The 15719-nt window shown below is 42.6% G+C and overlaps 1 protein-coding gene across 1 annotated transcript in view; it reads left to right on the top strand.

Moving 5' to 3' along the window:
- The window catches only part of LOC309493738 (uncharacterized protein), a 54595-nt gene extending 39394 nt beyond the window's left edge, over positions 1–15201 (top strand). Inside the window, exons 7-9 of the mRNA XM_082162956.1 lie at positions 1254–1349; positions 14376–14422; positions 14513–15201. Of these exons, the coding sequence (XP_082019082.1) occupies positions 1254–1349; positions 14376–14422; positions 14513–14734 (365 nt within the window). The 3' untranslated portion in view covers positions 14735–15201. The remainder of the gene's footprint in view (positions 1–1253; positions 1350–14375; positions 14423–14512) is intronic.
- Positions 15202–15719: the final 518 nt, after the last annotated feature.

The following is a 15719-nucleotide window of genomic DNA, read 5'->3' as shown; positions in this document are numbered from 1 at the left end:
TTAGGGAAGCGTAGCGCTGAAACCTTGTTGTAATTGTTAGGATTTTCAGAAATCAGTTTTCTGTTCTAAAAGTGATTGGGCAGAACAAACATAAGTCATAGAGGGATGCTAGTACAAACCCCATCTACAATGTCACAGAGGCTAACCCCAAATAGCCTGACGGCAGCATTACAGTGACCAAACGTACAAAATTGCTCATAACTCCTAAACCGTTAGTCGCAGACTCAAGTGTCTAATATCACTGGAATCATAGTAATCCAATGGCTCTATGGCGATCAAACGTACCATATATCAGATTTGATTTGTACATGACGGGATGCCAAATCATTCAAAGTGGGCATGGACACTTTTATTAAAAAAGGCTTTAACTGTTGAACAGAATGAGATAATTTAACCAAATTCAGTACACCCAAATATGGGCTCAGTTTGTGGTCATTTGAAAAAGGATGCAGCGACTGGACACTTGGTGGCATCATAAAATGATGGAAAAAACCCCCCAGAAAATGGCAATATCTATGCAACTGATTGATTGTCTTCGTGTTTTTCAGGTGCGTAAAGGTCTGTTTATTACTCAATGCCCACGACAGTCATACCATATGGTAGAACTCATTCTGAACAACTTTGCCTCCAGGATCGCCGCTGTCAATCGAGTCGTTCGTTAAATATCGGAGATTATTTCAGAAATCTACTTTTGTGAACTTGTCCTAAGTTTTTTCCACTCAACCATAGCAGGTTCATGCAGATAATGGACATGGCCAAGTCTACCCAAAAGCCTATCTTTCCTAAATGAAAGCTCAGAACTTTGTGTCATTAGGTGAGCACATGATGCGACTTAAGAGATAAAGAAGCATGCACACTTTTACATTTATGCAAACTTATACCACTCTTAGGTGGCGGCATACCTGTTAAAAACCTTTAAAAACGATGTATTTCTTTAGTAAATTGCCTATATTGGCTGTAAATGCTTTCCATGATAGGTGGTTACAGGATTGCTAAAGAAAACAAAATACATTTTTACACATGTGCTTAAAGGCCTTAAAGCGCTTGAATCCTGATAATTGCTGCTATATTTTATAATGTTTTTACTCACACTTGTTTAAAATGTATTTACAACCCAAAAATGTTAAAGCAGACATTTATGTTACATAGAAAAGTGCTGAAAATGATTTAAATAAATTGTAATATTTGTGTAGATATTAAGTTATTTGTTGTTCTCTTGATTTCTCTTTAGTGCCTTTGTGTTTTATTTTCAGGTTTCTCCATGATCATCATTATTTGTGTGTGTGTGAGTCTGCTGCTGATTGGTGGATTCACTCTGACTGTGTGTAAATTAAGACACAAGAGACGAGGTTTGATCATTTATTCTGTTCATTTATTTTATTCTGTTGATACAAATTAATAATTATGACCGCCGCTAGCGTAGCTAGCCGGTCATATAGGGATTGTCAAAGTTTTTTTTTTTTTTTTTTTTCGTCACCTTACTGAATTTTTCGTCAACGATACCAGGGACACCGAAGCACCGGGGAACATGAAATTTGGTGGGCATGTAGCCCCACTAGACTTCTAAGGAAAAATTTCGTTTGGTCCCCGGGGGCCACTCCCCCCCCGCGCTGGGCCCCCCCAAACCCCCAAAAATGCAGTTTTTCCTAAATAACTACCTGAACCGTGGCACCGAGGATGAAGAAATTTTTATGGTATGTTCGTCTACTAGACTTTTACGGAAAAATTTTGTTTGGTCCCCGGGGGCCACTTCCCCCCCTGCGCTGGGGCCCCCTTAAATTTTTCGTCAACGATACCAGGGACACCGAAACACCGGGGAACATGAAATTTGGTGGGCATGTAGCCCCACTAGACTTCTAAGGAAAAATTTCGTTTGGTCCCCCGGGGGCCACTCCCCCCCCGCGCTGGGCCCCCCCAAACCCAAAAAAATGCAGTTTTTCCTAAATAACTACCTGAACCGTGGCACCGAGGATGAAGACATTTTTATGGTATGTTGGTCTACTAGACTTTTACGGAAAAATTTCGTTTGGTCCCCGGGGGCCACTTCCCCCCCCCCGCGCTGGGGCCCCCTTAAATTTTTCGTCAACGATACCAGGGACACCGAAACACCGGGGAACATGAAATTTGGTGGGCATGTAGCCCCACTAGACTTCTAAGGAAAAATTTCGTTTGGTCCCCGGGGGCCACTCCCCCCCCGCGCTGGGCCCCCCCAAACCCCAAAAAATTCAGTTTTTCCTAAATAACTACCTGAACCGTGGCACCGAGGATGAAGAAATTTTTATGGTATGTTCGTCTACTAGACTTTTACGGAAAAATTTCGTTTGGTCCCCGGGGGCCACTCCCCCCTCCCCGCGCTGGGGCCCCCGTAAATTTTTCGTCAACGATACCAGGGACACCGAAGCACCGGGGAACATGAAATTTGGTGGGCATGTAGCCCCACTAGACTTCTACGGAAAAATTTCGTTTGGTCCCCGGGGGCCACTCCCCCCCCGCGCTGGGCCCCCCCAAAACCAAAAAAATGCAGTTTTTCCTAAATAACTACCTGAACCGTGGCACCGAGGATGAAGAAATTTTTATGGTATGTTCGTCTACTAGACTTTTACGGAAAAATTTCGTTTGGTCCCCGGGGGCCACTTCCCCCCCCGCGCTGGGGCCCCCGTAAATTTTTCGTCAACGATACCAGGGACACCGAAGCACCGGGGAACATGAAATTTGGTGGGCATGTAGCCCCACTACACTTCTACGGAAAAAATTCGTTTGGTCCCCGGGGGCCACTCCCCCCCCCGCGCTGGGCCCCCCCAAACCCAAAAAAATGCAGTTTTTCCTAAATAACTACCTGAACCGTGGCACCGAGGATGAAGAAATTTTTATGGTATGTTGGTCTACTAGACTTTTACGGAAAAATTTCGTTTGGTCCCCGGGGGCCACTTCCCCCCCCTGCGCTGGGGCCCCCGTACATTTTTCGTCAACGATACCAGGGACACCGAAACACCGGGGAACATGAAATTTGGTGGGCATGTAGCCCCACTAGACTTCTACGGAAAAATTTAGTTTGGTCCCCGGGGGCCACTCCCTATCTTCAGTGGAGATGTTCAGAACTGCACCATATTTCATGTGTATGATTAACTTGACAACCTCTGGGGGTATCCTCTGCTAAGTTTTGTAGAATTTCATCCATGGGGGGGTATAAAATAAATTCATTTATGTGCACATTTAGTGACTGTACACTCATCGGCCTGTAGATGGTGCTGTTGAGCGAAGGGTTGCTGGTTTAGGATGATACTGTCACACACACACATGCAGGAATACAAACAAACGCAAGCATGCACACACACTGACATCCACACGCACAGACACACACCCATACACACACATACAAATCCACATGCACAGACACACACACACAAACACACACGCGCACACATGTACGCACACATACATACACGCACAGACACACACACACACAGACACACACATACACAAACACACACACATACACACACACACACACACACACACAGACAGACATGCACATACTATTACTTTTTTTAGGTATATACATAAACACGCAATACAGCCAAATTACTCCACGTCATTTATTTTTGTGGAAAGCCAGTGCAGGCCTGAGCGGCGGTCATATTTTGTACCGCGATGCGGTACATCTAGTTAGTTATTTGATTGTCTCTGAGCTGCTTCAATCTGCAACAGTAAAATCTCAATGAGTTTCTGTCTCAGATGCTGCTGTTCGTCTCCAGTTTAACACTTGATGTTGATCTGATTCACTCACAGATCCTGGATCAGCTCAGATTAACAGTCATGATGAACTACCCACAATCCCCTCTGATGAGCTCCTGTACGTGTCTGTCAGTTTCCAGAAGCATGAAGAGTCTCTCAGTGAAGCTTCAGTCACTGTCAGTAAGAACGAGCTTTACTCTGATTACGCCACGGTCAGTCGCCGCATGAGACTCAACTAACTCACTTATAACAGATCACAGATCAGCACACATTACACCAGACCAGTATTTGCTTATGTTTACAGTTAGTTGATAAAATTCTCCTTATAATCCATAGTTTAGCGTAATGTTTTATTGACCAGGGTCATTCAGTCTGTTAAATCATGAGCCACTTTAAAGTTTCCACTGCCGAACATGTTGCTTCTTTCACACGTTCAAAATGTGTCAGATGTTGATTGATGTGCATAAAGAGTTTGTCTCAGTTCATCTCAGTTTATGTGTGATAAAAACAGGAAATACAAACCTGAGGTGACACAAAACGAAATGTAAAGTTTCCACTCCAGATGCAAAGATGTGTATATTAAATGCAGCTCTTGGCGCCTCTATAATAGCAGCTCAGTAGCAGCAGCTCAAGTACAAGAAGGTTCACAGCAAATTTCCCAGTGTTAAATTACACTGATCAGTGTTTATATGAGTCCACACTCAGAGTGTTATATGTTTCACTGAATCAGTGTTGAAGTTAATGAGATAATTAATGATTAATTGAGTGATGATTGAATTTTATTGAAGACACCTGCTGTTAACAAGCAGAATCACTGAAGGAAAGAGAAACACAAGAACTACAACTGACTTCAGACACAGTCTTAGGGTACATTTACACACCGATGTGCTTAAAAGGGAGAAGTTTGTCCTTTGAGTTTTCCACATACAGACGACACCATTGACACGGATCATGAAACTGACTATAAACGCTGTATTCTGCTGCCAGGCCACTAGATGGCTATAGACTGAACACGCAATACACATGTGCATGATGTCATTGTCTTCAGAGATTCGCGTTTTTGTTGTTCACACAGAAACCGTTTTCAAAAACTTCATTTTCAGGCAACCAAAAAACAAACGACCCAATTTTTTTTTTTTTTTTTACATTTTAAGTTGAAAACGGTGTCGTGTAAACAGCCCCATAGATGAAATCAACTGAAGAGAAAAGAAGACATTAAATCTGTGAAGATCTCAGCAGAGGAGGATTAAACAACTCCACAAACAGCATTACCAGCTTCACTTATTACTAACCAGACTGACTTTATTTCTGTCAGACGTCTACAGAAGCTCTTATTAATAATAGTTTGGTTTGTACTCACCGTTGTGGCACCCAGTCTTTGCTTTAGTTGGGCTCTTGACTCTGGGCATTTACATGTCTGTTTGTGGTCTTTTTAAAAAAGAAATATTTTACGAATGCAGGTTTTTTTTTTTTGTGAACAGGCAGTTCCCTTACGAGAACGTTCTCTCGTACTGCGTTGCAAACGCTGTGGGAAAACTCCTTTTCTCGAGAATATTGAAGCCTTTATTTTAAAGCGCATTGCTGCAGCACAGGCGAGAGCATCAGGCTCGCGCGAGCATGCTGATAGGCTGTGCTGTGGCATCTGCACGAACCAATGGCCGATAGGCAGAGGCGCGCGAACCAATCAGGGCACTTGGCACACTGCCAAAGTCAAGCGCGCGAAAATACACGTGACCATAGAATATAAATACAGATAAAATCCGCCATTTGACAGATTTAATCTCCTTCAGCTCGACTCACCTCGTCGCTGATCTTCTCCGGATAGAAGCCGCTCGTCGTCTGAAAAGCCTTCCAGCGGAACAGCTTCGCATCTCGGCATCTGCCAGCTAAGCGTTTCCCTGTGGCATCCGACGAGTATCCTTTTTTCTCTCTATCTAAAAGAGCAAAATCGCTGTTTTTACAGCGCACAGGCGTTGTTTCAAATGCCTCTCTCTCTCTGTCAATCTTGCGGGGTTCCCCTGCATGTGTCTGACAGACACACACAGTGTGCTGCCTGTCTCGGCCCTGAGCACGCCGAGTCAGCGCTCACTAAAGGCGGCTGCCTTTTCTGCGACGGGATGCCTGTTTCTACTCTCCGCTCGAGACTCGCCCTCGCTTCGTCGGTGAGTGATCCCGCCCATCTTCCGTCTTCGGCGCCCCGCGAGCCCCGTAGGAAGAAGCGACTCGAGCAGAGGCGTCCTGAATGCAGTGAGTTTAGCGAATGCACGCCGGGCCTTTCTCCACGTGCTTCGCCCACGCCCCCTTCTCCAGTTCTGTTTTCTCGGAGCGACCAACGGCCCTCGTCTGATGCGGCGGGACTCGTCTCTTTTGGCGGATCTGCTGAGGAAATGGATGACGCAGTTTCCGTGGCGGCATCTGAGAGCGAGGATTGGTCGGGCTCCGCGGACCCCGTCCCCCCCTCTCAGTTGGATTCTTCCGACACTCGAGCGAACATCGACGCCGAACTCTTCCGCGTAATGTCTCGCGCTGTCAACGAGCTGGGACTCGACTGGGTTTCTCCAGCTGAGCCTCCCAGAAGCCGCCTCGACGAATGGTTCCTGCCGGCGCGCCATCAGGCCCCTCATCAGCGCGCCGCCCCCTTTCTGCCTGAGGTCCACGAGGAGCTCACTAAGAGCTGGCGCGCGCCCTTTTCAGCGCGAACGCGCTCATCTGCTTCTTCAACGTTCTCCACTGTTGACGGCGCTGAAGAAAAAGGTTATGTGTCTCTCCCTCCACTAGAGGAAGCGGTCGCCGCACACTTATGCCCTCCCACTGCAGGTAGTTGGAGGTCTAAGACTGTGCACCCATCTAAGCCGTGCAGGACCACATCGGCCATCGCCAGCCGCGCTTATGCTGCCGCTGGTCAAGCCGCCTCTGCACTTCACGCCATGGCGACCCTTCAAGTCTTCCAGGCTAAGCTCCTCCGCTCCATGGATGAGTCAGGCCCTGACCCAGACACCTTTAAGGACCTCAGAAGTCGTGTGAAGTACCAAAAGTGATTTCTTTTCTGCAGAAGATGTTGGACGCGGGTCGTTCCCCCTCCACTCTCAAAGTGTATGTGGCAGCCATTGCTGCTTATCACGTATTGGAAGCCGGAGCCTCCTTAGGTAAAAGCGACCTTATTTCGCTTCCTTAAGGGCGCCAGAAGGCTTAACCCGCCTCGGCCGCCGTCTGTTCCGGCCTGGGACCTTTCACTGGTCCTGCGGGCTCTTAAGGGGCCTCCCTTTGAACCACTTCAGTCAGCTGATCTTAAGCCCCTCTCTCTGAAAACCGCCCTGCTCCTGGCACTGGCGTCAGTAAAGAGAATAGGGGACCTGCAGGCGCTTTCTACTAGCGCCTCCTGTCTGGAGTTTGGCCCTAATGACTCCAAGGTCATTCTTAGGCCAAGACATGGATATGTTCCTAAGGTGCTCTCAACTCCGTTCAGAGCCCAGGTTATTTCTCTGTCAGCTCTTCCCACTGAGGAGGACAGTGATTCTCTCACACTCTGCCCTGTCAGAGCTTTGAGAATTTATCTAGAGCGTTCGGCCTCTTTCTGACAGTCTGAACAGCTCTTTGTTTTTTTCGGGGGCCGAACCAAAGGCCTTCCAGTCACTAAGCTCACGCTGTCCAGATGGATAGTTGATGCCATTGCCCTGGCTTACACCTCACTGGGCCTATCCTGTCCCATAGGTGTTAGAGCTCACTCTACGAGAGGTGTCGCCTCTTCGTGGGCTTGGTCGAGTGGTGTTCCTATCGAGGACATTTGTGCGGCGGCCGGTTGGTCCGCTCCGTCCACATTTGTGAGATTTTACAACTTGGAGGTCCCTGCTCTGCAGGCACGAGTACTTTCTATCTAGACCCTGGCTCTGTGGATCCAGACTAGTTTTTGACTCAGACACACGGTTGTCACCTTGAGTTGTGGGTTACGTAAGACTGGCCCTTGGCCATTTCTTATGGTTTAAATTTCTGGGCCCGATGTTTCGGTCTCGTGTATCTTGGCCAATTCTGTAACTTCCCGGTACTTGGTGAGTCAGAGCGGCCACAAGATTATAGCACGGCGTTTTAAATAGCGTTCCCACAGCGTTTGCAACGCAGTACGAGAGAACGTTCTCGTAAGGGAACGTACTTGGTTACTTACGTAACCTCGGTTCCCTTAGAGATAAGGGAACGAGTACTGCGTTGCCTTGCCGTGCTGTTTATCTTGTGTCAGGTGTTTTCGCTTCAGTCGATTATACCTGTCAAATGGCGGATTTTATCTGTATTTATATTCTATGGTCACGTGTATTTTCGCGCGCTTGACTTTGGCAGTGTGCCAAGCGCCCTGATTGGTTCGCGCGCCTCTGCCTATCCGCCATTGGTTCGTGCAGATGCCACAGCACAGCCTATCAGCATGCTCGCGCGAGCCTGATGCTCTCGCCTGTGCTGCAGCAATGCGTTTTAAAATAAAGGCTTCAATATTCTCGAGAAAAGGAGTTTTCCCACAGCGTTTGCAACGCAGTACTCGTTCCCTTATCTCTAAGGGAACCGAGGTTACGTAAGTAACCAAGTACGTTTTTTCTGTCCAACTCAAAGCCACAGAAAACATGTGAAGGTTGAGGGTCTCAGTTCAGTTTAATTAAACACACTTACTCAGGAAACCCACAGAGATATTATGTGTGAGATCCTCATCAGACAGAAAACAGATGAAACATGGTGAAATGATGAGTCTGTATTGTTGTGTTAGAATGTTTACAAGAATATTTTAAAGAACAAACATAATTTTGATTGCGTTAGCAATTAATGATTATGATAAAGGTTCTAGGATAAAGAGACTTGCTTTATAGATTGGTGTGCTTTAAATCAACAGCAAGAAATGCTCTTCAGCTTGTGGTTTTCTTTTGCTCTATGTATTGAGTTTTTCACGCCTGCAGGTGTGATAAAAAAAAAAAAGTGTAATTAACGATGGCCACAAACTTTCCACTCCATAAAAAGATGATGTGAATTTGTTTGTTGTACTGTATGAACAATTATAACAATTATGCATAACATTAACATGCTCTTTCTCCAATAAGTTTTAGTCAGGTTATCTAAAATTCTTTTTATGTTGGAATTGAACTTGAATCTGTGATGAAAAGATGTCAACATTGTCTGTAAACAACAGTCTGAATAAATAATGCCTATTTGCATCTGGTTTTCGTCTGACTTGGGGCCCGTTCTTTGTACGTTGCTTAGAACATCCGAGATCAAATGAGACATCCAAGATGATATCATCGTGGTAATCATGATCTGGCTAATTAGGTTCTTCGAACACACCTGCCAGTTATGATTAGTATAGCTGGATTGAGTTAGTGAGATAATTGCGCGTTCGTGCGCTGGTTTAAAAGGGGATATGTATCGATAGTAGAAACATTGATCAGCAACGCTGCTATTGGCTGTTCAGCGTGGGCAAGGAGCGCGCTCAGTTTTTCTCCTCAGCAGAGCAAGAACTAGTCCAAGTTTATTCGGAATTTTAATGTTTAATTAAAACGCCAGGGAACACCTCAAAGTCTGCAAAAGCCAGGAGAGAGGGCTGGCAAAAAGTAGCAGACAATTTAAATCCGTTAGAAGTGGCCATGTTAGATGTATTTTATCACGTTAGTAGCCTATATATTTGTATTTTAATAATTGCATAATTACTTTGTTCATTGTAATGTCAGAGTCACCACACTAGAACATGGGAACAAACAAAAGTGAAGTACAAAAATATTCTACATAATGGTAATTTTTAGTTAGCCTATATTATAGTCTCTTTTATAAAAGGCACTGTTAAATAAATGGTTGTCTGTTTATAAAAGCAACCAAGAAAAAGGCACAAAAAAAAAAAAAAACATCTTAGTAGCCTACACTGTAAAATTATCTTTGCTGCATTAAATTAAGGCCGTATAGTCATTTCAACTGTTAAATCTTGAGTAATGATGAATTGCTTTTAACTTATGTTAATGTAAAAATATTTTAAATTTTTTATCCTCTTTTGTGCACCTTTACATAATACACCAACACTTGTATCTGTTCCCAATAAAGTGGTGGCTGAAATATGTGCAGTAAGTGGACATTTTCTAACTTTCCAAAGTAAAGAAAGTATAAGACTTTGTAATGTCCATTTGTTTCCATTGCACTGGACAGTGAATAAACCCTCTCAGATAACAGTCATATGGAGGAACTAGTCCTGCAAGTGCATAAATAACTTTACTTCATTTATACTTGTATGCTTTATGGCTGCAATATAAGTTGCTGGATTCCACATCTACAGAAAGGCCTACAGAAGAGTCAGCACAGACAGAGGAGACATAGGCCTACAGGTGGGCAGTGTATAGCCAACTTTTCCTTTTTATTTGTTGCATGAGGCATGTGTCTAATATCTCTTGTTGCAGGCAATTGACCACTGGCTTTTCTTTACAAAGAACAATTGAAATAAAACTCAAGGAACTAAGCATATTTGTCTTTTATTAAACATTTAATGAAAAGTGTTTGGGTTTTTTGGCAATGTTGTGTAATATGGCACAATGTCACAGGCCCTGTCAGGTGTGCAAACCCTCAGACTTTTCAGACACTGAAATCTTCCCTTTAAGTTCATTTCATTGTGTGCCCTTGTCCTGGCTAGAGCTGCATTGTAACTGGTTTGTGTCAGGGAATGGGGTCATAAACACCTGTCTGCAGGAACATGTCATAATCACCTATGAAAAAATGCAGTTCTGTTAGGATCAGCATAAGTGTATGTAATACAGTGAGCTTGATATTTAATTGTGGAACTTTCCTTGCCACTTTCAAATAATGTGCATTAATGTGAATCTCTGAAAATTCTTAAGTCATACACAGATCCTGGCCATTTTGCTTTCACATTTGTAATATGGAAGATTTTAGTCAACTGCCTTTTTTTATGTGATATAATATTACTAATGTGGAATATTATGAATCACAATAGTAACTGGGCTGCACATTTACATTGTGAACCCCCTTTCTGTTCACATAGTCCCCTTCATTGAGGCCTTGATGGCAGTCTATGGTCTAGCTATAGTCTATGATACCAATCACGTTAGTGAAGCTTGAGTAACATATAACGTAGGCTACTGTAATCGGCATGGTCATGATTGCATGATCTTCATAACAAATTATGATAGCCTAAAAAAACTGCTTTAAAAAAACTGCTTTACAACATTGGGTCTTAAGTGGCTTGGAAATGGCACAAAAAAAACTAAAACTGTTTTTAAAACCTAAAAGCGCCAGGTAAACTCAGAATGACACGACAGACAGCACTTTCCATCAAGTTCTCCGCATCTCCAATAGTGTAAAGGAAAGAGCCACTCGCAAATAATCTTAGGGTAATGCAAACAGTTTGTGCTGTAAGCCCGACTCCGACAAGTCGAAAATAAATGTGCGTTTCCAACAAATTAATAATGTAAACGACAATCTCACGAGTCACGAGAAAAAAAAAATATATCTCTGAAAGTGCACTATCGCGCTGCGCTGGACTTCCCGTATCAGCTCCGCTTATGAAGCCGGGATCTAATCCTGTTTACATGAAATAAGCCTCTGCTCCCGAGCAGGTTTAAGATTGCGCACCTGTTGCTATGACAGCAAGTCCAGGATGAGCTTCGAAGAACCAAACAATCCAAGATCATGCCAAATCGCCAACAGTCAAATCCAGCTAACTGAGTTAGCGATGTACGAAGAACGGGCCCCTGGTCTATTTCACCCACGGCTGCATATACAGCCTTCAGTTCTTATTCTAGATTCTGAATATTCAAATATGGAACGACAAAGACGTGAGAGCCAATGAGGTTAAGGTGCAGTTTCAACTCCTCCCTTTTCTCCTTATATGGCGCTGATAGTCCGTTTGAATGTAAACAAAGTTGACTGGTGAATCATCATATGAACAGATCAGAGAGAGGAATATGAAAAATCTAATAAATTTAGACCTGTTTTTTTACATAAAGCTGTTGTATGTCTTTAGAAGACTTGAGTTATGCATCATGAAGCGTATGATTTACTTTTATGGTACTTTATTAGATTTTTTTAAATGTGATTTTATGGCACTTTATTTGCGCTGAGGCTCGTGAATGTCACGGTATCTTCACAAATTCAAGAAACACTGTTAAATGACTGATAAATGATGAAATGCCTCATTATACAATATATACTGTAGAGTTCTATATTAAACATTTGTTGTGACAAAGTTGTATTGTACTCTGAAACTTAAAAAAATAAATATCACAATTACACAAAATGACAGTAGGCCTATATCAAACTAGGCTATGTGTACAAATTATGAGAGAAAAAAAAGCCTATTATATGTCAATAATGTGTATATTATTATTGTTTGCTTAAACTGTTGATTTAGCAAGTAATAACTGAAAGTTACTTTCTTTGAGAGTCAATTCAGATTTGTCCTGTGTTTATATATATTTCAGCATTATTTCCCATGTTTTCTGATGTATAATTTCTAAAAATCTAGGAATCACAAATACTTTATCTCTTATCCAGCATTTGGTCTGAATTATTTTTTTTATTTTTTATAGTTTATAGATGCAAAATATCCAAAGACAAAGACAAAGACTGAATCTGCTCATCTTGGTGAAGAAGTCAACATCACCTGTCAGATCCCAGAGGAACATAAAGTTCATTTCTGCAAAGAGGATGATGATCACATCTGTCAAAACATCAGCACATCTGCAGTGACAGAAATGAGTCCTTCATCTGAGAGAAATGAAGAGAGAGTTTTTACAGTGAGCATCAGTAATGTGAGCGTGAGAGATGCTGGAGTTTACTGGTGTGGAGCAGAAAACAGAGACACACATTTGACTTTCATCTCCCTGACCACCAAAATTCAGCTCAACCTCTTCAGTGAGTGAATTCAGATGATTTCATTGTAGTAAATACAGTATATTCAGAATCATGTGTGTTAAATGTCTGTGTTTGTTTGCAGTGGCTCCAGTAGTGAGACGTGAAGGAGAATCTGCTGAGATCTTCTGCCCTTATGATTCAATCTATAAATCAAAGTCAAAGTCTCTCTGTAAGGGGAAGTGCTCCACTAGAGATAGAAATACTCTCAATGAGACTGTGAGAGAAGAGAAAGAGACCAAGACTGACAGATTGACTCTGAATGATGACGTCACTGCAGGTGTCTTCACTGGGACCATCACTGGACTGACAGCAGAGGATGCTGGGAAATACTGGTGTGTAGTGACATTAGAGAAAGACGTGAATTATCTTTACACTCATCTGATCGTCATCATGAACGAGGGTGAGGAAGGTTTATACATCTGAATATGTGGAACTATGGCTGGTCAGGTAAGATATTTTATTATTTTTCTATTGTCTTTGTTCCAGATTTAAATGCTAATACTGTATATCAACACTTGAAGAATGGCAATGGGGGCCACTAAGAAAACACACTAAGAAAAAGCATTGTCATAAGCGGTGCAGGTCAGGAATCAATAGGAACGGGCGGACTGCGAATCCAATAGCCAAGACTATTTAGATTAAATTCAGGACCCACTGATATGCAGCTGCTTTCAAACAGGTCCTGTGCTTATTTATGTTCACGCTCTGTAGTCTGAAGACTGTGAAAGCATTGTAGACAATCGCGCTGCAACTGAAGTGATTGACAGCTTCAGTTATTATAAAGGGAGTGCTCTTTTATACTTTATAGTTCACATAAAAACACTGATGCCTACAGTGAGTCATTGACTCATTCTTTTAAAACAGATTTTTTTATATAATTCATTCAAATTGATTAAACAATTTTAAATTACATTTTTTGGGGGTTCGAAGAGTTGAGAGAATTGTGAAGTGAGACGGTGCGTTACGCACACACTCAGATGTGAGTGTGGGACACCAGGCTCTTGAATGCAGGCTGGTGTATTACTGAAAGCCAACAGGGGCAGACGGTTGGTCATAACTCCACTCCATTAAGGGGTCGGAGGGACACTGGAAGTCATCAGAGGCAGAAGTTGTTGGAATAACTCCTCCCTATTGAAGGGTAGGAGGTCATTAGGAAGAGACAGGAGATTAACTCTTCAAAAAGTTCCAAACAGTTTCCAGAGTCCAGGCCATAGTCATCCACAGTGGCAGGGTTGCTGGTTCACACACCTGGTCAGACTCTCCGTGTGGCTCCTGCTCCGGGGCGATGTCTGGCGCAGTTTCTCTCATAAAATGTTTTTACTCACACTTTAAAACAATGTTTAATAACCCATAAGTGTAAAAACAAGCATTTATGCCAGATAGAAAAGGGCAGAAAATTAACATTATAAATTGTAATAATATAAAATTGTAAAATCTCTAATAAGCACTGTGTTTGTGTGTTTGTGTGTTTTATTTTCAGGTTTCTCCATGATCATCATTATTTGTGTGTGTGTGAGTCTGCTGCTGATTGGTGGATTCACTCTGACTGTGTGTAAATTAAGACACATGATACAAGGTTTGATCATTTATTATCTGTTGAAACAAATTAATAATTAAAGTTATTTGAGTGTCTCTGTTCTGCTTCAATGAGCAACAGTAAAATCTCAATGAGTTTCTGTCTCAGATGCTGCTGTTCGTCTCCAGTTTGATCTAGTTGGTCTATGTTTTACTAATTGATTCATTTTGTTTTGGGTAATTAGGAAGAACCTCGACATCAGAAAAGAGAAAGAGGGAGAAAAATACATTGGTGAGTCACAGTGTGTGTGTGTGTGTGTGTGTGTGTGTGTTGTGTTTTGTCCTTTTAATGTACTTTTTCCTCTCTATTTTCCATGTTCAGTCATCATGTACAGACAGCAGACGTGATTTTTTCACAGATCCTGGATCAGCTCAGATTAACAGTCATGATGAACTACCCACAATCCCCTCTGATGAGCTCCTGTACGTGTCTGTCAGTTTCCAGAAGCATGAAGAGTCTCTCAGTGAAGCTTCAGTCACTGTCAGTAAGAACGAGCTTTACTCTGATTACGCCACGGTCAGTCGCCGCATGAGACTCAACTAACTCACTTATAACAGATCACAGATCAGCCCACATTACACCAGTATTGCTAATGTTTACAATTCATTGATACAATTCTCTTTATAATCCATAAATTAGTGTTAAAGACGTGTTTTACATGAACAGGCAGTTTTTTCCGTCCAGCTCAAAGCCACAGAAAACATGCGAAGGTTGAGGGTCTCAGTTCAGTTTAATTAAACACACTTACTCAGGAAACCCACAGAGAGACACATGAGACTGAACAGAGAGACAGAAGATGAACAGAAGACAATAAAGACTAACAGCTGATCATTCAGTAATTCACCTTCAACATTTACTGAAAGTGATGAATTGAGGAAAAGACGGAAAAATGTTTATGATCAACAAATTATCCATTTGTGATTTGACAATTGTCTTTAAAAAAAGATAAAAATCAAAACATTGAATCCACAATTCAATGGCAAACAATGTCCGTAAAAATCCTTAAAGGCGAGACTGTCATGATTCTGCCTTCTTGTCTCTGATTTTCCCTGGTCTTGAGGCAGGATCATGACAGGCCCATGTTTCATGTGCAGCACATGGCCATTTGTTTGGCCATGTGCTTGCGTTGTCTCATGTTACCCCGCCCCCTTGTTACCCTTGTTTAGTCATCATTGTTTCACCTGTGTTCCTGATTAGTTTGTTGCTTTCACCTGTGTTCTTCATTAGTTGCTCCCTATTTTATCCCCTTGTGTTTGCTGTCCTGTGCCGGTTCATTGTTAATCAATGTGAGATCTGTCCGTGAGAAAGTCTGTTGAGAGTCTTGTCTAAGTAGTAGTTGGATCCTGTTTCTGTTATAGTCTAGTTTGTCAGTCATAGTCTAGTTTAGTTACCTGTAATCCTGTCTTGTCTTGTTTTGCCCCCTCGTGGGCTTTGTTTTTCCTGTTATTTGTACAATAAACTGTGTTGCTGTTACTACTGTCTGCAATTGGGTTCATCTCCACACATCCTCATAACAGAATGAACCGGC

The sequence above is a fragment of the Leuciscus leuciscus genome (genome assembly GCF_965113295.1).
Source record: "Leuciscus leuciscus genome assembly, chromosome: 3".
NCBI lineage: Eukaryota > Metazoa > Chordata > Actinopteri > Cypriniformes > Leuciscidae > Leuciscus > Leuciscus leuciscus.
The sequence above is the reverse complement of the archived record's forward strand: the minus strand, read 5'-3'. Positions and strand labels throughout refer to the sequence as shown.